At 44.8% G+C, this 26,890-nt stretch overlaps 2 protein-coding genes across 11 annotated transcripts in view; one reads left to right on the top strand and one right to left on the bottom strand.

The window, feature by feature from the left end:
* Positions 1 to 9,975, bottom strand: part of Ash1l (ASH1 like histone lysine methyltransferase) — a 152,154-nt gene extending 142,179 nt beyond the window's left edge. For 2 of the 5 annotated variants that reach the window (XR_013051890.1, XR_013051891.1), the window contains exon 1: positions 9,277 to 9,666. The gene's annotated coding sequence lies outside the window, so the exon portion shown is untranslated. Of the gene's footprint in view, positions 1 to 9,276; positions 9,667 to 9,691; positions 9,803 to 9,865 lie in introns of those variants that run through there. The other 3 variants (XM_076573656.1, XM_076573657.1, XM_006976362.4) reach the window with 3 other exon arrangements.
* The window catches only part of Dap3 (death associated protein 3), a 30,355-nt gene continuing 12,503 nt past the window's right edge, over positions 9,039 to 26,890 (top strand). For 2 of the 6 annotated variants that reach the window (XM_076573698.1, XM_006976358.4), the window contains exons 1-2: positions 10,277 to 10,418; positions 23,416 to 23,467. In XM_076573698.1, the coding sequence (XP_076429813.1) occupies positions 23,426 to 23,467 (42 nt within the window). In that variant the 5' untranslated portion in view covers positions 10,277 to 10,418; positions 23,416 to 23,425. Of the gene's footprint in view, positions 9,122 to 9,157; positions 9,305 to 10,276; positions 10,419 to 10,607; positions 10,627 to 23,415; positions 23,468 to 26,890 lie in introns of those variants that run through there. The other 4 variants (XM_006976359.4, XM_076573699.1, XM_006976361.4 and 1 more) reach the window with 4 other exon arrangements.

The raw sequence follows: 26,890 nt of genomic DNA, 5'->3' as shown, positions 1-26,890 counted from the left end.
TCTAATTATTTTTATTTTTGTGTGTGTGTGTGTGTGTGTTACCTTCATGCATGTTTAGGCACCATCTGTATACAGTGCATGAAGAGGTCGAAGAGGGTGTCTGATGCCTGGAACTAGAGCTGCAGAGGGTTGTGGTGAGCTGCCATGTAGGGACTAGGAATCTAACCTTGGTCCTCTGAAAGAACAGCAAGTACTCTTAACCACTAAGCCATCTCTCCAGTTCCCCCTTATGGTTTTTCTGTTTTGTTTTTTTACAGTAACAGATTAACAATGTAAGCTTTAGAACTGTATTAGATGACATTATCTAACAATTAACTGGCGTTTTGTGGGGGGGAGGGAGACAGGGTCTCACTATGTAGCCCTGGTTGTCCTAAAACTCAGTAGACCAGGCTGGCCTCAAACTCAGATCTGCCTATCTTTGCCTCCCAAGTGCTGGGATTAAAGGCGTGTGCCCCTACACCCAGCCCAACGAACTGACTTTTAAAAATTATTTTTAACCAACATAGGAGCATCTAAGAAATACTTGTTAATGTGAACAAAATCCTTACTTTGTTCTCTAATTACTTGACTTACTTCCTCAAAATTAAACATACACACAAATAAGTAACTTAAGTTTCTTCAATAAAAAGGTAATTGCTCATTATTACTTCTCTCTTCCTGCATCTCAACATTAACCTCCCAACCTGTTATCACTTAGTTGGAGATGAAAACTCGACTTGTTTGAGATCTGTATCTTAGATCTTCTCTGAAAACATATACTAATGCTCACCTAGTGGTTGGTTACTCTACATGACTGATTCAAGCACTTTGAACCCTATTTTTCAAACACCAATTATTCATTTCTTCTTTTCAAAGACAATCTTTTAAATTTCTTGCATTTTGCCCTGTTGGGCTTAGTCAGGAAATATTTAAACTCGAGAGTTTTCATTTTCAGCAGAGATGAATTAGAAAGTCTGCCATTTACACTAAGAAGCCAAAACAAAGCAAATTTATAATTGACAGTGTCCTTGAAACCAACAAAACTGGGTAAGAGTGTCTAGGTACCAAGTGCAGTTGAAAAGAGCAGCAAAGGCAGGCAGAGCCAAGGCTGTGTCAGCACCTGCGCCTTGTTTACATGGGTCTGAAGACACTGTTAACAAAAGAGGGGAGGGAACCAGTCATCAAGACAGCTCCAAGGGTAAAGGCCCTTCGAGCTAATTAAGCCTGATAACCCTTTAAGAGAACAGACTTCTGAAAGTTGTCCTCTGACTTCCACATGTGTATTTCAGTATGTGAGCACGCAAACAAACATACACACTAAATAAGTAAATAAATGTAAATGCAAAAAATAAAACAAGAACGAAATATTGTTGGTGGAATTGGTATTCACCTCCACTACGGTATATTTGTCAGCCATTTTAGTGGGAAGTATATTTAACAATCATTTGAGGTCAGGAATCCCAGACCCCCAGAGCAAAATGGCAAGATCCCATGTCAAAAAACAAAAACTAGGCTAAGTGTGATAATAAATACCTATAATTCCAGCATTCCAGAGGTTGAGGCAGCAGGATCAAGTTTAAGACAAAACTTAAATAGTGAGTTTCAGGCTCGCCTGAACTAAGAATGAGGATCCAAATAACTAAATTTAGGCAAATGAATAAATTCAACTTTAAGAGTAGCCACTTAAAATGTCTGTTTTCTGGAGCATCCTCTCAGCCTAAGAGCACCATTTACTTTTATTTTCTTGCTTTTGCTCATCATGGGTTGTAAGGTAGGTAACAAAACCAAAAGTACAACTCCCCAACTACCCACACATAGTGCTCACAGTCTCAAAATCAAACAACATGGGTTTCATTCCTGTAAACAGCAAGTTGCCTTGAGACTGAACAATTCAGCTCTTATTCAATGTCTCCAATGCCACCTCATTTCTCTGTGTAATTGGATTCCTCTAGAAAATGCTTTTAACATCTTGTCAGTATGACTAAAACAATAAAAAAAATCAACATATTATTTGTCACTTGTGAATTTGATAAAAGTTTCACATCTAAAAGCAGTCATGTGAATTTCTATTCACCTCAGTTTTTTTTCCTAGTTGGTAGAGAATTCCCTACTGGCAAAATAGATTAGAAATAGCTGGTAATTTAACTTCAACTGTCATCAGACAGAATGTTTAAGTGCTATATGAACCTACCTATGGAAAACAACTTTCAATCTAAGAATGAAAGAGTAGGGCAGGAGAGATGGCTGTAGTTAGGAGCACTGGCTGCTCTTCCCGAGGACTTCAGTTCCCCAGTACCCATGAGGTACTCATAATCATCTCTAATACCAGTCCCAGGGCATCGGACACCCACTTCTGGCTTATATAGGCACCCAACAGACAAATGATAAAGACATACAACACACAGGAAAAACGTCCATACTGTAAAAACTTTTCTTTAAAATTAAAAAACATGCTGGGTGTGGCAGCTCATGCCTTAAATCCCAACAGAGGCAGGTGAATCTCTTCAAAGTTCAAGGCCAGCCTGGTGGTCTACAGAGGAAGTTCTGGGACCTGTCTTGAAACACAATAACAAAAAAAGAAAGGAAGGAAGGAAGGAAAAAGATTTCTGAGGCAGACATGGTGGCACATGGCTATAATCCCAGCGCTTGGAAGGTAGAGCCAGGAAGACCAGGAGTTCTAGGTTTCTGGCCAACCCCAGTTACATGAGTCCCTATCTACAAAATAAACAAATCTAAAACATGGAGTAGAAGATTGGTAATTATTAAGATGACAAATAAGTAGAGAAGTTAGTACCTTCATGCAAGGAGGGCACAGGAGTGGGAAGGAGCTCAGCTGGTACCGTGCTTACCTTACAAGCATGAAGCCCTCCCTGTGTCTGATCCCCAGTACCAATGTCAAAACTGCCTGGTGTGCTGTCTGCTCCTGACCTCAGCGACAGGGATATGCTAACAGCTGGGTAGGTCCCTGGAGCTACCACGCTAGCCAGTCAGCCTGGCTACCGTTGAGTGCCAGGCCAGTGAGACCCTCTTTGAAAGACCAGACAGACAGCAACTGAGAAGGAATGACACTTCCAAAAGTTGTCCTTTGGCTTCCACGAACCAGAACACACAGATACATGCGTGCATATGCATGTGTCCACACAAGAAACATAAACGAGTAACAGCTACCTTGAGAAAAATCATAACAACCAGCAGCATAAGTCAAAACAAAATAATAAACTACTGCGATGAGCATTTCCCTTTTCTGTGGCAACAAGGTTTAAAGTATCCTATTCTTCTGGAAGTCTGACACTGGAGACCTTACAGAAGATTACATTAAGGCTCTTTAGTGCCTTTAAAATACTGAGACTGAGGCTGGAGAGAACGCTCAGCAGTTAAGAGCACTTCCTGCTTTTGTAGAGGACCAGAGTTCAGTTGCCAGTACCTAAACAACCAGTTGGGTTGTTTACATACATCCATTTATAACTCCAACTCAGGGGGGTCTGATACCCTCTTCACCTTCTTCTGGCCTCTGAAGGTGCATCTCTCTCTCTCTCTCTCTCTCTCTCTCTCTCTCTCTCTCTCTCTCTCTCTCACACACACACACACACACACACTCACACACACACACACACAAACACACACACCAACAAAAATAAGTATCTTAAAAATAATAATTCCTACCAGGCGGCAGTGGCACACGCCTTTAATCCCAGCACTCCGGAGGCAGAGCCAGGTGGATCTTTGCGAGTTTAAGGCTAGCCTGGTCTACAAAGCGAGATCCAGGACAGGCACCAAAACTACACAGAGAAATTCTGTCTCGAAAAAGCCAAAAACAAAAACAAATCCTTAAAATACTCAGATCAACGAATAGCAACATTGAGTCATTTTTTTGGAAACTGCCAACTCTCCACACAGTCAGACTCCTCTGCTATGCACAAACACATGGGCAGAAATGGAGGCAACCAATTCTTTATTAGCAAAGCACCTGAGAAACCTTAGAATACAGCTAATGGACTGCTGACACTGTGAAGCCAGTAGCCTGCAAGATACTTGGAAGTTCTGCCATGTGTTAGGACCCAATGTAAAAAGAGGACACGCTCCTTTCCCACTCCTGTTCTGTTGTGCGTTGTTTGAAACAGGGTCTTGCTATGGAGTCCAGCAGGCCGTAAACCAGATTGTCTGGCTCCTTTTCCATTATTGCACCTTAAGAACCTGGACCGCTTTTTGTGATTTTAAGTATTTGTTTTGTTTTGTTTTTGAGATAAAAATCTTCATGTTACCTAAGTTGACCTCAAACTCATGGTAAGCTTAAGTGATCCTGCTAGGTAGCTCATGGTGGCTCAGGTCTCTTAATTCCAGGTCCTGGGAGGCAGAGGCAAAATGACTTACATAAATTTAAAGCTAATCTGAGCTACACAGTCAATTCCACAATACTGCCCTCTCCCCACAAAAATATTAACTTTGAAGTATCTGAAATACACAAGGGACAAAACACATATAAACACACACACACACACACACACACACACACACACACACACACACCCATACACCATATATAATGAATGAAATAACACTATGGACATAACCCATTAAGCACTGGAGAAAATATCAAGCTTTTCACAAATACATAGCTTTTCTAAGTCCATTCCAATACAAAATAAGGACAGGGAACACTTGTAAAAGCATTTGCTGCTGGGGTGGGGGGAGGACTCTGGTTCCATTCTCAGCAGCCACATAGTAACTCCAGATCCAAGGCTCTCTTCTCACCTCCACGGATGCCAGGAACACACATGGTATACATGCATATATACAAGCAAAATACTCATATACGTAAAATAAAATAAATCTAAAAAAACGACAAAACATTTTACTAAGATCCTACAGTCTATCTTGTTAAAATACCTTCTCCAAAATAAGTTAACTGTCTTTCTTAATCCTTTTTAAAAAATACACTAATTATATTTTTAATTTCTAACAGTAGATTCACTGGTAGTCATCAAATGATTTCTGAATTTTACATCCAAAAGGGTTTTTGCATTTATATACACCCCAAAATGGTATCAAGACCTTTTTACAGAAATTCCCTACAGGTAAACATAGTAGTGCCATCCTGGGGTCAAAAATCGAAGCAGGCTGGGCCTGGTAACAAACTTACTACTGAAACATATCCCCAAACAAAGTAGGAAATTCAGCCAATGGTTGCTACCCGACATCAGAAGCACGCATTTTGTTTTGTTGGGTTTTTTTTAAGACACAGTCTCACTACACTCTGTAGACAAAGCTGGCTTTCAACTCAAAGATTCATCTGCCTCTGCCTCCCAAATACTGGGATTAAAGGCATGTTCAACCACACCCAGCATGAAGGCACTTAAAAAACAAAAACAAAAAAACATTTCTTACTTTTATATGCATGTGTGTATGCCTAAATGAGTTTACGAGCACCACATTCATCCAAGAGCTTGCAGAGGCCAGAAGAAAAAGTTGAATTCTCTGGAACTACAGTTAAGGGCAGTTGTGAACTGTCATTCAAGTACTGAGAACCAAACCCAGTCTTCTGAAAGACCGGCAAGTGCTCTATTTCCTCAGCCTCTGAAAACATTTTTAAATATATAACCTTACATATAACATATGCATTTTATAGCTTCCTCAGAGTAAACAGGGCAGCAACATAACTCAGTCAATGCACTTGCTTCAAAAGCCTGCAGACCTGAATCTGATCCCAAACTACCCAAAGATGGAGGGAGACGACAAACTCCCGAGTTGTGCTCTGACTTCCATATGCGTACCATGGCAGGCACACCCTCCTACACATAAAAATAATTTTTTAAAATAATATAATAAGTATTATCAAAAACCCTTTGCAATTAAGTTGCAAAATCTCAATTCCTCCTCCTAGTCTGGAGAGTCCTGAACAATATGCAAATCCTAAATTCAACTGGATTAAAATCTCTAGAACAACAGAGACTACATATTATTCATATTAAGTGTTCTCCATGTAGGAGTAATGAAACATGCAAACTAAACAACAAAAGTAACAAAACTAAACAAAAATAAAGAATGGGGGGAAAATAACTTCGAATCATCTGTCTCAACATACAACTGGAAAAAAAAAGACAATTTCTCAAGAACAAGAATGTAAAGATGTTGCAAAACAAGCCAAAGATGCTGGTGCTACATTACATATCCTAATTAACCATAACTCACAGTGGTTTACCAACTACAGAAATACATTACGAGAAGATACATTCTCTTTTTCCTTTTTGGTTTTTTGAGAACATCTCACTCTACAGCCCAAGCTGGCTTAGAACTCACTATGCAGGCCAGGCTGGCCTTGAATTCATAATAATCTTCCCGCCTAGGCTTTTCTAAATGCTCTGATGAGTCACCATGCCTGTCTTGAGGGCAAATTTAAAACCCTGATCCTAAAGTTCTCCTGGTGACACATTCAAGTACTATCACAACCTTCACCTTCAAACTTAACACTGACATCTCTACAAATGTACAGAGAGAGTGGGTATCTCAAACAAGACCTAATCAACATTGGTTCTATCTCATTATAACTTAAGTTCCTGAAAGTATATACATACTAGCTAGGTGTAGTGGCGCACGCCTTTAATCCCAGCACTCAGGAAGCAGAGACAGGCAGATCTCTGAGAGTTTGAGGCTAGCCTGGTCTACACATCCAGCTCCAGGATAGCTAGGGCTACACAGTAAGATTCTGACTCAGAAAAACAAAATGAAAGAATATACAAAGTTCATGTGATTGTACTGATCCTCATTTTTTAATGAAAAGGTTTTCTATTTCTTCAGATTCTCAGGATAATACACACACACACACACACACACACACACACACACACACATAAAACAATCTAAACACCACTAATCTAGACTAAGAAACATCCTAATAATAAGAGTTGAATTAGTGCAAAGATTCTTTCCTCATATTCATAGAGGGGATCCTTGCTACAAAATTAGCCTTTCGAAGAATTCCTACAGTCCAGCCAAGAAGTTCCAATATCCAAAGGCACATATCAATAATTCACAGATCCCAAAAACAGTTTACTCATAAATGCCAAAAGAAACTGCCAAAGAAGCCAGGCAAATTGGCTCATGCCTATAATCCCAGAAGGCTGTGGCAGGAAGATTACAATCCTCAAATTGGAGGTCAGCCTGGGCCACATAATGAGTTCTGGGCCAGTTTGGGCTATACATTGAGATCCTGTTTCAAAGACAACAAAAGGAAAATGTTAAAGATGGTAAACTCTATTACAACACATCATCCTGCCGGTTTAAATTTTTTAAAAAACGTGTGTGTGTGTGTGTGTGTGTGTGTGTGTGTGTGTGTGTGTGTACACATGCAGGGATAGAAGAAGAGGCCAGAAGAGGGTGCCAATGCCCTGGAGCTGGAGTTATAGGCGGTTATGAGCCAGCTGAAGTGGATGCTGGGAACTGGAGCTTGGGTCTTCTGGAAGAACAGTATATGCTCAACTGCTGAGCCCTATCTTCAGCCCCTTGTTTTGTTTTCTAAGATAAGGCTGACTTTAAACTTACTATGAAGCATAGGCTGGGCTTGAACTCATGATCCTCCTGCCTCAGCTTCAAGAATGCTGGGATTACAAGTGTGAGCCACCACACTCAGACTGAACTGCTTTTTAACGATTTCGTGGTTTCAATTCCACAATGATTTATTTGTTATCTCAATATGTTGACAACTCCCCTCACATGCACCGGAGACTACTTCAACAAGCTAATCAACAGACAGTGATTATTCTCACCCCAGGACAGGGATCAATTATCAAGTATCCAAAACTATTTTTTGTTGTTGTTGAATGAGTCAAAGAAGATCCTTTCTCTTGCAGATATAAAGCTAAGTTGCCCAGATGGGAGTATGGCTTGGTAGCAGAATGCTTGTAAGCAAGTTTAATGCCTTGAGTTTAATCACCCAGATGCAACATGCCCCCCCCCAAAAAAAACCAACCAGCAACAAACAAGAGTCACATCGATACAAATTAGGCGGTGGAAGCAATTCAGTTATCAAACATACATACTAAACTGTCAGAAATGCTCTGCTTGCTCTGTAAACACAAAACAGTTAAAACACCTATCTCATATAGGTCAGACAGGCAAGGACAGTGTATATTCCATCTATGCTTGACACTTCAGGCTCTCACAAGCATAATTCAACCACATGCTTCCTTTGCAAATACACTCCTATTTGCCAATAACAACCTCCTGAGGCACTATGATATGGACAGTACATTACTAAGTTAGTAATCAAAATAGCTTGTAGTCCCAACTTTGCCACTAATTTAACATGTGACATTGGAAAAGTACCTCTTCATGCCTCAATTTCCTATGTTCCTATCATTTTCAGAGTTCTAGGATTACAGAGAAACCTTCTGAATATAAAACCTTATGAATATAAAAACCTTATGTTAACATAAGCGCTACTATAAATCCACATGGCCTTATTCTCAGCTTGATCACTCTGAGGATGATGTTCTGGGCTTTCCTATTTATACATCTGACTCTATTCAAAGGCACAAACTATGTCAAGTTTCTTCCCTCCCTGAACCTAGCATGCATGCTGTATTATCTAGTATGCTAAAATACATGTACACTTACCGACCTGAAAGGACACGTCCCAACACTTGTTTCAAAATGAGCTAACTTATGAAAGGAACTCCATTACACTTCCACCAAAGCAGGCTAACTCCCGGGCACTTTCCATCTTTGCACAAACACACACACATACACACACACACAAACACAGCAGCTAGAAACCAACAGACCATCTGCTCTTCAAGACCCAAACCACTTCTTTCCAAAGTACCAACTAGCCAGTGACGTTTATTAAACTTATTAACGCTCAGCTCACTAGGTCTGCGCCTTTAGAGCCCACCACAGGTCTGGTTACACAGGTACACTGCCCTCCGAAGATCATCTCCCTGGCCACCTCCGTCCCCTCACTTAAAACAAGACACCAACCGGATCGTGGGAGATGCTCCAGCCAGGCCTACTACACAAACTAACCTGTCAGGAGCACCGCCGACTCCGCCTCCACTCGCTGACTTTCCCGTCCCCCCCCTCCCCCCCAAAACCGAGAGCCCGCCGGTCAGGGACACCCCGTCACCCCGCCTGGAGGGACTTCCCGGTAAGCTCCGGATCCCTTTTCCCTCCGCTCCTCCCCTCCCCCACCCCCACCCCGCTGGCCCCGGAGGTCCGGGTCCGGGAGGTGTCAGTGGATCTCGGGGAGCCGAGGAGCGAGCACTCGGGCCTTCCGAGGCCTGCTCACGGCGCACTACTCACCGTGCGAGGCCGAGAGCGCCGAGCGCAGGCAAGTGGGGAGAGGGGGTGGCCGCCTGGCGCCTCGGCTCCTCTGGGTCCACACCGTACCCCTCCCGCCTGTCAGGAGGCGGCCGGCGGGGGAAGCGGCCCGGCGGAAACGCGAGAGGAGAAGCCCGAGGCGTAGGTCGGAGAGGGGGAAACCGAGGAGAAGGCGGGTCCGGGCCCCCGAGACCGGGATCGTCTCCCCCTCCGCAAAGCGAACCCAAAATGGCGGCGGGAGCGGCAGCAGCAGCGGCGGCGGCGGCGGCGGCGGCGGCGGCGGCTCTGGGGAGGGAGGGAGCGAGCGAGCGAGCGAGCGAAGGGCGCCTTGTGCCCCCCCCTCCCCGCCTCCCACTCCTCCCTCCGCGCGCTCTCCCCGCCGTCCGCCCCCCCTCACCCGACTCCGGACGCGCAGCGCGCACGCCCGCCCGCTTCCGAGCGTCCGGACTGGTCGCGAGCCGGGGCCTCCAACCACCGCCGCCTCCCGCCGCCCCGAGCCGGCAACCCCGACGCGCTCGCTCCGGGGCGCCCGCTGGCGCGCTCCCGGCTCCCGCTCGCCCCTCACGCGTACCTTCCGCGGCGCGAGCCCGAGCCTCCTCCTCCTCCTCCTCCGCCACCTCCTCCTCCTCCTCCTCCTCCTCCTCCTCCTCCTCCTCCTCCTCCTCGGCTCGCCTCCCTCCCTTCCCCGCCCCCACGGCTACCAACGGCAGCCACGGCCGCCGCCGCCTTCGCCCCCACCCCTCGAGCGTGCGCCTCCCACAATCCCCCCCGCGGGACGTTCCATTGCGCGCGGCGGCCGGGGCCGGGGAGAAGAGGACCGGCCGCGGCGGGCGCGCCTTGCCACGGCGACCGGAGTCGCTGGCGTAGCGAGCGAGGCGACCTGGGCACCGACCTCCTGGGACCGGCCGCCGCGGCGCCGGGGCCCGCTGCCCGCTTCCGGCCGCAGGGCGGGCGGCGCGGGGCCCCTCCGCTGGGCTGTGGTTGGAGCCGCGGCGACTGCGCGTTGGGTAGCTTCCTGCCACACGCCCGGGGTGTGCTCCGCAGTCGCCGCACGGGGACCTCGGGTCCAGCTGCTGGTGGCGTGTGCCGGTCGCCGCAGTCCGAGTACTGGTGCTGGACTCATGGTGAGGGGGGCCGAGCCGCACAGGGCATGAGAGGTGGGAGGGAAAGGAGCGTGTGTCCGAACCGCCCCGAGGTAGGGAGTGAGGCCAGCGGAGGCGGCGACCCTCCGAGAGGGGGCATCCTCTAGACCCGGGGCTCCTGCGGACCCGGGACCGCGGTTAAGAGTTCGAACTTGACGTTTGTGTGCTCCTTGCGCGCTTCTCAAAGATGGTGCATACTCGGTTTTCAACTGGCAACCTGATGGGTTCTCGATCTTTCTCATGCTGCGACCCTTTAATATAGTTCTTCGTGCTGTGGTGACCACTAGTTATAAAGATTCTTTTCGTTGCCACTTCCTAACTTTGTAGTGAACAGAAACGTACGTATCTGATGCGCAGGATATCTCATATGCGACCCCTGTGAAAGGGGTCGTTCGGCTCCCAAAGGGATCGCGATCCTCGGTTGAGAAATGCTGTGTTAGAGACTAAAGAAACCATGCGCTTCGAATTTGTTTCTGGGGTTGATCTTTTGTGGCCTTCGAGTTATTTTTCTAAGTTACTCATGAGATACTGGGCGTAAAAATTAGCTAACCCCAAAATATGCCTCCAGGGTTGGAGTATGAAATAATGAGATAATGTATGTAAAGTAGAATTAGCTCCGAGGCATGGGGAAAAGGCAGAATATTATTGTTATCATTTACAGTGCCGTTGATGTTGATAAGACTTGTAGGTGTAATTGGTAGTTTGTGTTCTGTTATCCAAACTGTTGGTTAAACAAGACCTATGGCATTCCTTGGCTGCTAATATGTGTTTCTCAAAACTGCGTTGACATTTAGAACTATGGGATGTTAAAACCCCAATGTTTGGTCTACCAATTTTAAGTACTATACAAAAAGTAAAGCAAAATTTTAGAGGAATGAACTCCTTCAGTTTCCCTTCTTATCTGGGAATTCTTACGTTTGTGATTTGGGGAAAGTTTTTAATATTAACTATATTCCATTTGTCTCCAAGACCCGTTCAATTAAAATTCAAACGGTCTTTTTGGGGGTGGGCATTAGAATGTCTTTTGAGTGTTTTTTGAGATAGTCTCTTTAGCCCAGGCTTGCCTGGGACTCTGTCAGTAGTCTCTCTGTTAGACACCCTGGTGGTTGGATTACAGGCATGAGCCCACAGCTGGCTTTCAGATAACCGAACATTCCCCTATTACCTGTATGGGTCAGCATTTGTCTTCATGTTTCCTTCTTTGAGTTAAAGAGAAAATCAGTCTAATTACCTTACTGTGTGATTACTTTTGCTAACCAAGCTCTAGCTGATTAATGGAGCCCGACCAGGTTTACGCTCCTCTCTCTTTAATAGCTTCGCGCGTGCAACTTCATATGGGTGGGTGTTTGCCTGCCTGCAGACTGACTTCTTCACAAGTTTGCAGTCTGTTTCAAAGTAATTGGAAATATTAAAATCAGTGTCAGAGACTTAAACACTAGAACTAGCCAAGTGAAAAGCAATGATCTCAACACTTGGAAGTGGAGGCAGGAGGATCAGAACCTCAAGGTCATCCACAGCTATACAGCAAGTTCTTGGCCAGACTGGGTTATATGAGGCCGTCTCAGAACAGCAGCAAAGGATGGAGGGAAGGAATGGAAGAAAGTGCAAGATTGAAAAGCACTGATGGAATACCATACTAGAAGAACATGTGTTCCTGTTTAATCCTTACAACAGCACTTCGAGATAATCTTCATTTTTTCCAGTGAAGAAGCTTCATCTTTAGGCTGTAGTTGCCTATATCTTAAAAATCTAACTTTTCTCTATACCACACTGCCATCATTGTAAAATTTCTTTTATTGTTTTATTATTTTGTGTGTATGGGTGTTTTGCCTGCGTCTATGCCTGTGTATTGTGTGTGTGTGTGTGATGTGTGTGTGGCCAGAAGAGGGTGTTAGATTGAAAGAGATTGTGAGCCACCATGTGGGTGCGAGGATTGAACCTGGGTCCTCTGGGAAGGCAGCTGGTGTTAAGTGCTGAGCCACTGCCCCAGCCCCCATAGTAAAATTTCTTATCAGCTGCATAAGTTTGAAAGCTTAAGTGTTCATTTCTATTGCAAATATAGAAAAATGTGTACTTACTGGTGTACTTCAGTCCCACTGTAGCCTGTAACAAGTTTTTCTCTGTCCCGCCATCCAGCTCCCAAATAATGACAAGGAGACTTATTATAAAAGCTCGGCCTATAGCTTAGGCTTGTCCCAGTAGCTCTTATAACTTAAATTAACCCATATTTTAAAATCTACATTCTACCACGTGGCTTTTTACCTTCCCTTCATTCTGTACCTCTAACTTGTTATGTGTCTCCTGGCATTTCCTCTGCATGCCTAGATTCATACCCAGTTCCTCTCTTCGCCTGAAAGTCCCACCTATTCTCCCAGTCTAGCTATTGGCCACTTAACTTTTTATTAAACCAATCACAGTGACACATCTTTACACAGTGTAATCAAATACCTCCCAATAGTAGTCATCTTTTTATACCTCAAAGTGGATGTTGTGAAGGGATGGACTTCAGTGTCCACCTTAGTATTTTCTGTAGGGAGGGGCAGGTGCCTTGTTTTGCTTTGGGTTTGTTTTGATGTTGCTGGAAATGAAATCCAAGGTCTTAGAATTGCTAAGTAAACATGAAACCACTAAGCTACCCCAAACCAAAACACCACATTTAATTCGGTCACCAGTGTATAAAATGTTATTTATGGTCTCTGGATTCCAGTAGCTTTCAGTAAGTACACAGTTTATGTATGAATTGTCAGCTAAGTAGAGGCACATAAAATAATACTCTGTTTGCTTTTGTGTTCCTGAGAACCTACCAGAAACTAAAGGTTATTGAGTGTTCAATAAAAAGCACCTCATTGACCGGACGGTCATGGTGCATGGCTTTAATCCCTGCACTCAGGAGGCAGCAGCAGGTGGATCTCTGTGAGTTCCAGGACTCACAGGAACCCCTGTTGGGGGGGTGGGGGTGGGGAAGCACCTCATTGAATAACTTTCAGTTACTGAACAACAGAGACAGGAGTGACTGGGATGAGATGGCTCAATGAGGCTCATGCTATGAAAGGCAGGCCTTCGTTCCATCCCATAATCTGTGAAATGGGAGAAAGAACTGTTTGCACAGAGTTGTCCTCTGACCTCCAATCAAGAACCCACACATACATGCACATTAAAAATAAAAGGGTTGTTGTTGTTTCCTTTTTAACACGTGGGTGAGCCAGGCATGGGGGCATGTGCCTTTAATCCCAGAGTTGTAAAGCAGAGGCAGACAGATCTCTGATTCCAGGCTAGCCAACAAAGATGGGAACAACAGAATAATTTTCCCACATGTCCACTTCTGATACATCTATATGAATCTGCTAGATTATGTGAAATAAAAGGATACAAATAGAATTATGGTTGCTCATCAAAGACACAGAAAACTCCAAATCACGATGATGTAATGTGAGCAAAATCTCCAGACCAGATGTTGCAGATTTCAAAAACAGGAGAGATCCATGGCAGCCTGTAGGCACTGCAGAAGGTAAGGTAAGAGTAAGGACCGTCTGGCCCCTGTAAGAGGGCAGCCCTGCCCCAATTCTGTTTTCTTACTTTCTGAACTATGGATGTTTGTTTTCTGTTGTTTTGTTTTACTACGTTTGTGGTAATTTCTTAGAGTTGTAGTAGGATGTAACAAGGTGGTTTTTGTTTTGTTTTATTTTGTTTTTGTTTTTCCATAAGGCCAGCTCCCAAATGATGACATGGAGACTTACTAATTATGAAAGCTCGGCCTTAGCATAGGCTTGTTCCTGACTGGTTCTTATAATCCATATCTTTTCATCTACATTCTTTTACATGGCTCAGTTACCCTTACTCTGTACTGCCCATCCTGCTTCCTCTTCATCTGGCTGGCAACTCCGCCTTTCTTCTTCCCAGAGTTCTCTCTCTGCGCTATAATCCCGCCTATACCTCCTGCCTAGCTATTGGCTGTTAAGCTTTTTATTGCACCAGTCACAGCAGTACATTTTCACACAAAGTACGGGAATATTCTGCAACAGTAGGAAACTAATATATAATAGATATGACTAACCTACAGTAGTTTCCTTTGGATTGTGGCTTGTACTTTATTTAAATGAGAATGTAGTTTCTCTGAAACAGCTGTAAGTAAAATGAAAGTCAACACAACTGCCCAGGTTCCCAGTATTTCCTTATTCTTCTGCTCCTGCCGTTAGTCCTCAAGCTGAAGACAGCCGGGAGCTTGAGCTGCTGCGTTGTAGCCATGTTTGTGAGCAGGCCTCATACTTGCTTATCAGAGTAGAAGAAATGTTCCATAGGTGTGTTGTGTTTTGCCTGTATATGTCTGTGCACTGTGTGCAGTACTTGAAAAAAACAGAAGAGGGCATCAGATCCCCTGAAAATGGAGTTAGGAACTGTCTACACCACCATGTGGGTGCTCAGAATTAAACTTGAGTCCCCTGGAAGAGCAGCCAGTGCTCTTAACCTGTGAGCCATCTCCATCTCTCATGCTAACTTTTAAAATAAGGTTTCAAATTCTGAAAGAATGGATCCTGCAAAGATTAGCAATGTGTTTGGTAAGGATTACCAGGAATTTAGACTCATGCCTTGCAAACTAGAAATAGATTCTATAGAAATTTTAAAAATCTGAGCCGGGCAGTGGTGGCTCATGCCTTTAATCCCAGCACTCGGGAGGCAGAGGCAGGCGGATCTCTGTGAGTTCGAGGCCAGCCTGAGCTACCAAGTGAGTTCCAGAAAAAGGCGCAAAGCTACACAGAGAAACCCTGTCTCGAAAAACCAAACAAACAAACAAACAAAAAAGATTTATTTATTTATTATGTATACACACACCAGAAGAGGGCACCAGATCTCATTACAGATGGTTGTGTGCCACCATGTAGTTGCTGGGAATTGAACTCAGGACCTCTGGAAGAGCAGCCAGTGCTCTTAACCACCAGGCATCTTTCCTGCTCCACCCCCTCCCCTTTTTTTTCCTTAGGTTCTTCCCAGACCTGTAGAATTCAGGTGTGGCAGTTGTGTGGTTTACTGGTCTGTGCTGGCACCAGTGCTTTCCAGTTCACCAGCCTCCTGTTGTGATTGGACAGGCACACCACGCAGTAAGCTCATTTGCATCGTTTTCCTAATTATATACACAGTATTATCAGCATTCCTAAATGTTAATAATATTAGAAATGGGAATCAATGTCACTTCTTGGCCTTTTGGCTAAGATGGCATGTAGAAATAAAAATCAAGATGTACATTTCTAGGGATGGGTGTATAGCTCAGTTGTAGAATACATGCTTAGCATACATGAGTCTTAGCTTCAGCTGCCGGGGGGGGGGGGGGGGGGGGGGGAGTAATTCCATGCACCATTAGCACTCATATGTCACATCATCTTGGTGTAGCTTTCTCTTGTAGTCTTTATGTAAGCACCACTTCAGTCTGTAATGTGGAGCCATCGCTCACTGCTTAACCTGATGGATGGCCTTAGTTCAATCCCCAGGACTTAAATCGTGGAAGAAAGACAGCAATTCCACGAAAAGGCCGTGGCAGCACAAGTGTGCACACATACACATGCACTCACAAATAAATAAGAACTGTAATCTACAGTTAGACTGAGATCAACAGTATAGACGTATGTATCACTGAGGCCTATGGCTTTTGGATCTCACCTGTGTGCGTATTTCACGTCCTCTTGATGGTTTTCAACTCTGCTCTTTAAGTTTTTGCTTCCTGCTGCAGGGCGCAGGGGGACAAGATTACATGTATAAGGAAGGTCGGAGGACAATTGCGGGTGTCAGCTCTGTCCTTCCCTTGGAGGTTCCAGGGAGCATCAGCAGGCTTGTTAGCAAGTGCCTTTATCCACTGAGCCGTCCCCTTACTCCGGAGCAGTCGTTAGGCTGCTGAAAGATAGAGCCTTCAGCAGGTCAGTACCAGACTGTTCATTGAGTAAGCTAGATGCACTCTGTCTCTGAGCAGTCTCGCCCTCCTGTTACTGTCTCCTTCCCCCATTTGACAGTAGTGTTTATTACGTCATCACTCGCACTCTTATCCAAATTGCAAACTGTAGCTAGAGTTTTCCTGCCTTGCCCACAGTCAGGACAAATCTTTGTCACCCGCCAGTCCCACGGCCGCTCAGACCCAACCAAATAAACACAGACTTATATTGCTTACAAACTGTATGGCCGTGGCAGGCTTCTTGCTAACTGTTCTTACAGCTTAAATTAATCCATTTCCATAAATCTGTACCTTGCCATGTGGCTCGTGGCTTACCAGCATCTTTCATGCTGCTTGTCAGAGTGGCGGCTGGCAGTGACTCCTTCTGCCTTCCTGTTCTTTTATTTCTCCTCCTATACTTCCTGCCTAGCCACGGGCCAATCAGGTTTTATTTATTGACCAATCAGAGCAACTTGACATACAGACCATCCCCCAGACAGCCAAGTGCAGACCATCTCAGACACCTGCACTCAGGCTCATGGTTCTAATTTTCCTCTATGCGGACCTGCTGGGTAAAGCCATGAGGAACCTGAGAACGGGCTCCCACAGGACATACAGAACATCCCACAGCAGCAAACAATATATTTTTTCTTGTGAAATGTCTACAAGTAAAGTACTGAGAACTTGAAGCTCATACTGCTCAAATGTCATAATTGTTGTTGCATTTCAGAATTTCTTTACTTTGGGTGTCTGGTGGGAAGTGTGCATGTATGTGGGTGCATGTGTCCTTGCATGTGCAGGCTGAAACTTAACTTCGAGTGCCCTCTTGTTTGCTCCTCGTGTGTCCTCTGTGTCTGTCTGTCTGTGTGGTGGTGGTGGTGGTGGTTGTGTGCAGGTGTGTGCCCCTGCATCAAGTGCACAGAAAACGGGCAGATGCTGAGAGTGTCTTGCTCTCTCCACCTTACTCTTGAGATACGGTCTCTCCTTCCTCCCCCGGAGCTAGGCTGGCAGGCAGCAAACCCCGGTGATCCTCCACCCCTCACAGCACTGGGCTTGTGTGTGTGTGTGTGTGTGTGTGTGCGCGCGCGCCACTACAGCAGGCTGTGGATGTGGGTGCTGAGGATCCAACCCAAGTCCTCATGCTTGAGCAAGAAGCATTTTACCTCATGCTGAGCATCTCCTCAGCCCCAAGAATTGCTTTTCTCTAGGAACCCAAACCTGGGGATATAGAGGAGCAAAAGTGCAACATAAAGTATGTTTGCTTGTGGTGTGTGTGTGTGTGTGTGTGTGTGTGTGTGTGTGTGTGTGTGTGTTTGTGTGTGTACACATGCATATGTGTGCACATGCTTGGGGGAGCCAGAGGTCAGCTTTGAATGTCATCACTCAGGAGCCATCCAACTAGGTTTTGTTGTTCTTGTTTGGTTTGGTTTGGGTTTCCCTGTGCAGCCCTGGCCCTCCTGGAACTCTGTAAACCAGGCTGAACTCAGAGATCCTCTGCCTCCAGTGCTGGGACTAAAGGCGTGGGCCACTATGCCAGGCCTCATTTTGCTTTATTTGTTTGTTTCTGGGTTGGTTGGTTGGTTGGTTTTTTTGGGGAGGGAGGTATTTTTAAGCAGTCATCTGCCTGGAAGTCAGGCTGGACTTGCTTGGCTAGTGATCTACCCCAGTCTTGAGATTACAAAGCATGTACCACCGTGCATGGCTTTTTTTATATGTCTGGGGATTAAACTGGCGTTGCAAGGACATTGCTGACTGAGTTATTTTCCCAGCCCTAAAGCTCTTTTTGTCCTAACTGAAATCATGAAAACAATTAGACTAGTCTTCACCAATTTCCATGCGGTCTTTCTCAACCCACACAACTGAGTGCTGGCTTAGTGTACAAAAGACCCTGGATTTGATCCTCAGTACCGGCACCCACCCCACCCCACCACCCACAGAAAGACACGTAGGCCTCCCTGAAATTATTTGTTTTGTCAGTATGATTTTATTTTCTTCTTATGTATTTGCTGCTGTTGTTTTGAGATGGGGCATTACTGTGAAGTGAAGCGCTAGGTAGCCGGGGACTTTCTGTGAAGGACGGGCTGACCTTGAAGTTACAGAGTGCTGGGATTAAAGCCATGCATCACCACACCTGGCTGTCCTTATACATGTTTTAAATAATTGAAATATAGTGTGGAGCCAAGTGTAGTGGCTCACACTTTATCCCCGCACTTGGGAGGCTGAGGCAGGAGGATTGCTGAGAGTTCAGGACCAGCCTAGACCCCGAGACCCTGCCTATAAATACATAAGCAAATCAAGCAAGCTGGGGGTGTTTTTCAGTAGTGGAGCATTTGTTTGACATGGACTAGGCTCTGAGTTGCTCTCAGCACTGCTAAGGTAAAGCAAAACAAGATGGAGTTCAGTATAGGTTGGTTGGGTTGAGACAGTGTCTCAAGTAGTGTATAGTACTTCTGTAGCCTTGGCTGTCCTCTAACTCGCTCTGTAGCCCAGGCTGGCCTCAAACTCACACAGATCCACCTGCCTCTGCCTCCTGAGTGCTGGGATTACAGGTGTGCGCCACCTGTAATCTTGTTAAGATCAAGAGAGTTAAGTAGTACAGATAACAGGTGGAGTAGGTAGAACTCTGCTCTGGCCTGTGACTAAGAGCTTTGCCTGTGGGCTTGCACTGCCCCGCTCTGCTGCAGCCTGGTCCCGAAGCAGCTGCCTCCAGTATAATCAACAGTGGCGCCAGTGCTGCGCTGCAGTGAAGGGACTCTAAGGCTAAATAATTGGATTGCAGCTAAAAGTGAAGTTTCTTAGCAGGCAATAGTGGCACAAACCTGCCAAACTGGTACTTGGGAGGTGGAGGCCATCCTTGGCTACATAGCAAGTTTGAGGCCAGCCTGAGCTATATGAGACTCTGCCTCAAAATAATTAAGTAAAGGAGGAAATAAAATGAAGGGTCTTTATTACAGTTTTCCCTGAAATTTTGATATGTATTTTAAATTAATCAAAAGTTAATGACTGCATTATTTCTCAAATTTCCTTGGCCATAGAGGTTTGGCTCATTTTACAGGACTAGTTAGTATTCACCAAACATCTTGGGAAGTGATGCTTTTGGTCTGTGCTTTTCATGTATAGCAAAAGAGCCCTGGAGTCCTGCAGGTGAGAGGGAGGCGGGAGCTGGTAGAGCAGGCCTTTAATCAGAGGGGGGAGGATCTCTGTGAGTTCCAGGCCAGTCTGGTTCACGTCCTGAGTTCAGTACAGCTAAGGTTACATAGTAAGATCCTGTCTCAAAAAGGAGGGGGAAGGCAGGCCACTGGAGACCATGTCGGCCTTGTTCACCTCTATCCACTGCTAAGCATGTGGAAGGACTTCACATGTTTCCTGAGTGACTGAATTCAAGAATGAATTGGTTTCCTTACTAAGAAGTGAATGGTAACTAAAGGGGATGTGGTTCAAAGGAGTTTGTGGCTATATTTTCACCATGTGTTTATTTTGTGCTGGAAAGAGAGAGGGCTCAGTGGTTAAGAACACTTAGTACTTTTCTGGAGGACCTGGGTTCAGTTACTAGCACCAATGTAGCAGCTCACAACAGCCCATGGTTGGGATGTGGGAACCAGGCATGCATGCAGGGCCCTTGCAGACATGCAGGCAAAATACTCATGGGCATTAAATGAAAATGCATCTTTTATTAGAAAAGAATGTATGTGTTTTGCATGTATGCATGATACCTGTGGAGTCCAGAAAGGGGCACGTGATCCCATGGAACCGGAATTACAGACTGTTATAAGCCAGCAGGTGATGCTGAGATCAGGCCTGAGGCCTCTGCAGCAGCAAGTGCTCTTAGCTATCTCTCCAGGATGGTTTGTGACTCTCTGGACTGCACTGGAAACCTTATCAGGACAGGGAGGTATTTGTTCCTTGTCACTGGTATTGGTACACAGTAACAAGTGAAATTGCTACAACTCTCCTGTTACCGTTGTTGCTTTAAGAATTTGTTGTAGCAGCTGGGAGGTGGTGGCCCACGCCTTTAATCCCAGCACTTGAGAGGCCGAGTTCCAGGCCTGCCTGGTTGACAGAGCAGATCCAGGACGGGCACCACAACTACACAGAGAAACCCTGTCTCGAAAAACCAGGGGACTGGGGGGAGAAGAATGTGTTGTAGCACGGGTGGAAAGTAACAGATAACAAGAGATTTCATTTGGTTACCCGTCAGTGCTAGGTAGCGGTGGTTACACTGAAGTACAGGAATCTCTCTACCTGTGGAAGAATTTGCTTTCCATCAATTCAGTCAGCCAAGGTCAACAGTGGGGGCTTTTGAGATGACTCAGCAGTAAGAGCACTCATTGCTCTTCCAGAGGACCTGGTCCAGTTTCCAGCACCCCCATGTGGCTCGCAACCATCTATAACTCCAATTTAGGGGATCCAGTGCCCTCTTCTGATCTCTGTTGGTGTCAGATACAAGTATGGTACACATACATACATGCAGGCAAAGCATTCGTAGACATAAAGATGAAATAAATCTTAATAACAAAAAATTCAAAATCAACCATGGTCTAAAATTATAGGAATGAACAGTTTGCAAATTAGAATACCGTTCCAATTAACTTGATGACGTCTTCTACACCACTCCATCTCACCAGGACCTGAACCATCTCTCTCTAGCACACTCACATGACCATGCTACCAACTAGCAGTCATTTGGGCCTCAGGTGAACTGTGGCAGCACTACACTATGTCAAGTAGCCCTTAAATCGGTCAAGATCCAAAGCCTAAGAATAATGATGCTGGAGCCTGGCATAGTGGTGCACGCTTTTAATCCCAGCACTGGGGAGGCAGAGACAGGTGGATCTCTGTGAGTTCGAGGACAATCAGAGCTACATAGAGAGACCCTGTATCCAAAAAACAAATTTTTTTTATTTAAAAAGAGAGAGTAATAATGCTGCGAATTCAGATATGCCAAAGAGATGGCATAAAGTGCCATCTAAAGTACCATAAAAAGATGATGGTACACTAAGATATTTTGTAGGAGACCTGTCTGAATGGCAGTGCTCAGAGGCAGGCAGACCATGAATTTTAATTAGATACCAGCCTAAACTATATAGTGATACCCCATCTGGAAAGAGAGGAGACGGGGAGAGGGAAGGGGCTACATTTATGTAACTTATTTACTATAATTCTATCTATTTAAATAAGGCATATAATAAAATGCCTTCGTTTATTTATTGAACTTTGCTGAGGGAATATGCATACTGAAAAATGAGCGTGTTTTTGGTTTGGTATCTTCCATAGTTTCAGACTAACACTGGGTATCAGGTCTTGTTTGTTTGTTTGTTGGGGTTGAGAGGGTACAGTCTTATTTTGTAGCTGGAGCTCTCCTAGAAATTACTCCACAGTCCACGCTTGCTGTAGAGTCTAAGCAGTCCCTCAGCTTCAGCATCCCAAGAGCTAGAGTTACATACAGGTACGAGCCGCTCTACCCGGCTTCTGATGGGCTCTTGAGGAAATACTATATTTTACATTTCTTTTTGCCACCAAAAGAGTATAATTTTCTAATTAAATACTTCCAACACCCAAAAGGATAAATTTAGGACATGATATAAAAATTAAAAACCTCATGGTATAGAATAATGTTGTGTGATCTGAATGTGAACGCCCCCCCCCACACACACACACACACACTTGTTTGGAACACTTGGTCCTCAGTTGGTGGTGCTGTCTGGGAAGGGTGTGGAGCAGGAAGTGGACTGTTGAAGGACAGGCCCTGAGTGTAGGTGCAGTGACCGTCTTTTGTCTCTGCCACTGTGCCTTCTCTGTCCATTGCCCTCTGTCCCTGCCTCTGCCCCCACAAAATGAATCGTAACCAAAATAAACCCGTCTCCTCTAAGATGCTCTGTCAGAGCATTTTATTACAGCAGCAGAAGAGTAAGACCCTGTGGGTGTGATGGCCCTCACAGAGACAGAGTTTGGAGGATCTGTACAAGTTCAAGATCAGCATAGTCTACGTAGTGAGTCCCATGTCAGCTAGGGCTACGTAGTAAGACCCTGTCTCAAAAGAAAAAAAAAAAGAAGGCTCATAGTATAATGAAATAGGTTCACGTATCCATTATCCGTACTAGGCATTGATTACCAGTCCCCAGTGTGTCTTTCCCCCATTGGTTCCCTTCCCTTCCTCCCTAAGTGTCACCATTGTTCTAGATGTCATTCTTAGCGTTCATTCGCCTTCATTCGCCTTTCTGGTTCAGTTTTGCTGAGTGTGTGTCCTGCAAATTGTGGGCGGCATTTGAGGGACTGCTTGTGTGTTGTGTTTTCAGGCAGGGTGTTATTTATCCCGGGCTGGCCTTAAACTGTAACTTGAAGATGACCTTGAAACTTTGATCTTCCTGCCCCTGCCTAGTGCATGCTTTTGACATTTAGTTTATTTAATGCTAGATGTGATGGTTTTCACTCCATATTTTTATTTGTTTGTGAGAGGGTTTCTCTATGTAGCCCTGGTTGGCCTGGAATTCATTTTGTAGACCAGACTGGCCTTGAACTCAGAGATCCACTGCCTCTGTTTCTCTAGTACTAGGACTAAAGGTATGCACCACTGTGCCTGGCTAGTATTTATTTTTGAAGTTGATGCATATATTGTAATTCCTTTCTTGCCACTTCTATGACTATTTTCTGACTGTTTTTACTCTTCTATCAGTGGACATTTTTTAATTTTACAGTTTTCAAATGATAACAGACCCCTCTGCTATAAACATTCAAGTATGTATTTGTAAGTAGTTTTCTAGAATATGAAGGAATAGTAAAGCTGGGTGCTAGAATCTTCAACTTCATAAAGATCGATTTCCCCGTGCATTTGGATTTAACAACTGGTGGGGGGCTTTTTCATTTTTCTTAAGATGGTGTTTATGATTGGCATCTCATCGAGGTTTTAATGTGACTCTCATGACTTGTACTGAGGTTAAATTTTAGCCATAATGTTTCCTGACTGAATGGTTTTTCTTCTCTTTTGCCTACTTTATTGATTCATAGATGATTTTTATATTGCAAGTATTTTTTTCAACAGTGGCTTACCCTTTTTTTTTATAGAGCGAAGACAATGCTGACAGGAGTGACAAGGCTTTTCTCCAGGGTCCTGAAGGTGAGTCCTAACTGACCGCTCACAAGCTTCTCTGTCAGGTGAAGTTCTCAACAGACTCCTTGGCTTGAGGTAGGTGTGCCCATCTATACAGACCTCCAGGTCATCTATGGTTGGTATTGAGATTAAAGACATGTCTCTCCATGCTGGCTGTATCCTTGAACACACAGAGATCCGCCTAGCTCTGCCTCCCAAGAGCTGGGATCAAAGGCATGCGCCACCACCACCCAGCTTCTGCTATGGCTTGCTATTAGCTCTGACCCCCAGGCAACTTTATTTATTAACAAATAAAATCACATTTCAGTACAAATGAAATACCACCATACTTGATCATAGAATTAAATCATATATTAAAAGTCTGTCTCCGGAGGCTGGGTAGATAGTTAGGAACGTGGTAATGCCTGACAAGTGTGAGGACAAGAATGCAGCACTCAAGGAAAAGCTGGAATGTGTGTGACCCCAGAACTGGTAGGGTGGACAGAGGTAGATCTCTGAAGTGCTTTGGCTGGCCGGCCTCGCCAAATTGGTAAACTCCAGAGTCATTGAAAGACCCTGCCTCCAAAAGACATAAATAGATAAAAATAAACCCTAAGGTAGAGAGCAATCACGGAAAACGCTTGCAGTCAGCCGCTCACCACCACACATGCACACACATGAACAAGTACACACATGGCATACACAAGCCAAGACCTACGTTTGGGCTGGGGATGAAGCTCAGTAAAGCACCTGCCCCACATTCAGAAAGTCCTGGGTTCGGTTTCCGGTACCACGTAAACTGAATATGGCAGCGCAGGGAGAATCAAGAACCCAGACTTTGGAGGTAGATGCAGGAGGATCAGAAACTCAAGGTCATTTTCAGTTTCAACACCTTTGAGTCTAGCCTGGAGTGCATGAGACCCTGCCCACCCTCCCATCCTCCCCTCCAGAAAAGATAAGGGACAGAAAGATGACTCGTGAGTTAGGAGCTCATGCTGAACAAACATAAGGACCAGAGTCCGAATCTCCAGCATCGTGGAACAAGTTGAGCTTTCCACGAACACTTGGAACTCCGGGTCTGGGGGGAATCGAGCTCTTTTTCTCTCTGGCCTCCACACACCACCCCCACCCCCACCACACACGTATACACTGAGGCAGACACATACAAACACGAAGAAAAGACCATCCTAAAGACCATGGTGGCGCAGTTGGGGCCTAGAGGAGCACCTGGGGAACTAAGACAGATGGACTGAGGCTGGCCTGAGCTACATGGAGAACCCTGCCTCGAACCCGAGGAAAGTTGTTATCTTACTGGTTTCTTTTATTCTTTTTAACTATTTACCAAATATTTGTTGTGGGTTTTGTTTGTTTGTTTGTTTTTATTTTATTTTTTTTATTTATTTATTTTTTTAAGCAGGATCTCACTATGTAGCCTCAGCTGTCCTGGAACTCACAGGAATCCACCTGCCTTTGCTTCCCAAGTGCTAGGACTAAAGACCTGCACACACACATATCCAGCATGCTTTATTCTTTTGATCTTCATGGCAGTACAATATCCTTGTTTTAAAGTTGCAGAAAGTGGATTAGAATGGATAAGTAACTATTGGGAAAGCAGGCCATGAAGCTGGTGGCAGTCGAAGCCCATATCCTAACTGTAACAGGCTTTCTCGTTGGACTATATTTGGACCACCAGCCTGCAGTGATGATGACCTGGAGACTTACTATTCATTGTCAAAGCTTGGTCTTGGCTTAGGTTTTTTTTTCACAGTTAGCTCTTATAACTTAACCCATATTTTTTAAATCTACATTCTGCCAGGTGGCTTGGTTACCTCTTAGTAGAGCACATCCGACATGCTCCAACGTGCACTGAGTCTGTGTCCAAATCATGCACCAAGATTCCTTCTCCCAGTTTCTCTCTCTCTCTCTCTCTCTCTCTCTCTCTCTCTCTCTCACTCACTCACTCACTCACTCACTCACTCACTCACTCACTGGAAATCCTACCTGTTCTCTCCTACCTAGCTATTGGCCATCTAGTTTAACATGAATTAGATACAGTTTAGCTCTTTATTAACTGATCAGAATGTGCCTTAGGCAGAGAAATACTCTACAGTATAAACAAATACTCCATGATATCCGTGGTCCAGAAGCACACAGTTCAGTAGTCATGGATAAATGACTACACGGACTGTCTCAGCCTTGGTTAGTTGAGAACCAGAAATCCTCATAGAATTAAGTCTGAGGATGAGAAGTGAAGAAAGGTCACTTGCCGCAAAGCGTGTGCTTACAGCAAGACTCCAAAAAAAAAAAAAAAAAAACACTCGCCTTGACGGTTTGGGAGGTGTCTGCCTTTTTCCTGTTCTTTTTCTTTTACCAAGTCCTACCCTGGGATTTATAAAAAGCCTCTGTCAAAAAAAAAAAGAATCAAAACAAAACAAAAAAATTACGAAAGAAAGAAAAGCAAATTTGGGGCAAGAAAGTTGGCTTGATAGTTCAGAGCGCTAGCTGCTCTTGAAGAGGACCCGAGTTTGGGCTCTAGCACCTCCGTGAGGACTCCTAACCACCATAGCTTCAGTTCCAGAGGCTCCAGTGCCCTCTTCCGGCCTCTTTGAGCATCAGGCATGCTCACATCCACGTAAGAGCACTGGCTGAAGATGCTCTGTGAGCCCCAGCATTCCCAACCGTCTGTGACTCCAGTTCCAGGGGAGCCCTCCTCACGCTGGCCTGAGGGTACTATTGGACATACGTGGTGCACAGACATGCATGCAGGCAAGACACGGATATGCATCAAATTATATTATATATATATATATATATATATATATATATATATATATATATATATACAAACACACACTCCCCAAGCTCCCCCCCCCCCGCCCCCCCCCCCAGCTGAGGACCAAATCCAGAGCCTTGTGCTCTACCACTGAGCTAAATCCCCAACCCTCAATATATATTTTTTAATATAAATGTTTTTTAGTTTGGCTCAGAACGACCTAGTCTGGACCACTGGTGATTGGGGATCTGCATGATGTTCATTCTGGAACTAAGCAGAAGGAATTGTACATAGGGTTGTTTTCCTAGAAGTGAGACTTTTATAACACTTTAAGACATAAGGAATCCATTTTGTTAACTTTTTATTTACTGAAGAAAAAAAGATCTAGCTAAAAATTCATCAGAGTACTGCAGAAATAGCACCCCCTTGTGGTGCTGGAATATATTTAGTTAATTTTAGTTAATTTTATTTGTGTGTCTCTGTGTTTGTTGGCATGTACATCTATATGTGTGTGCACCATGTGCATTCCTGGTGCCTGTGGAGGCCAGAAGAGGGCCTAGATCACCTGGGACTGGAGTTACAGATTGTTGTGAGCCACCATGTGGGTGCTGGGAATAAACCAGGATCCTCTGGAAGAGCAGCCTGTTCTCTTAACTTCCGGGCCATCTCTCCAGCCC

This window comes from Peromyscus maniculatus, chromosome 6 (assembly GCF_049852395.1).
Source record: "Peromyscus maniculatus bairdii isolate BWxNUB_F1_BW_parent chromosome 6, HU_Pman_BW_mat_3.1, whole genome shotgun sequence".
NCBI lineage: Eukaryota > Metazoa > Chordata > Mammalia > Rodentia > Cricetidae > Peromyscus > Peromyscus maniculatus.
The sequence above is the reverse complement of the archived record's forward strand: the minus strand, read 5'-3'. Positions and strand labels throughout refer to the sequence as shown.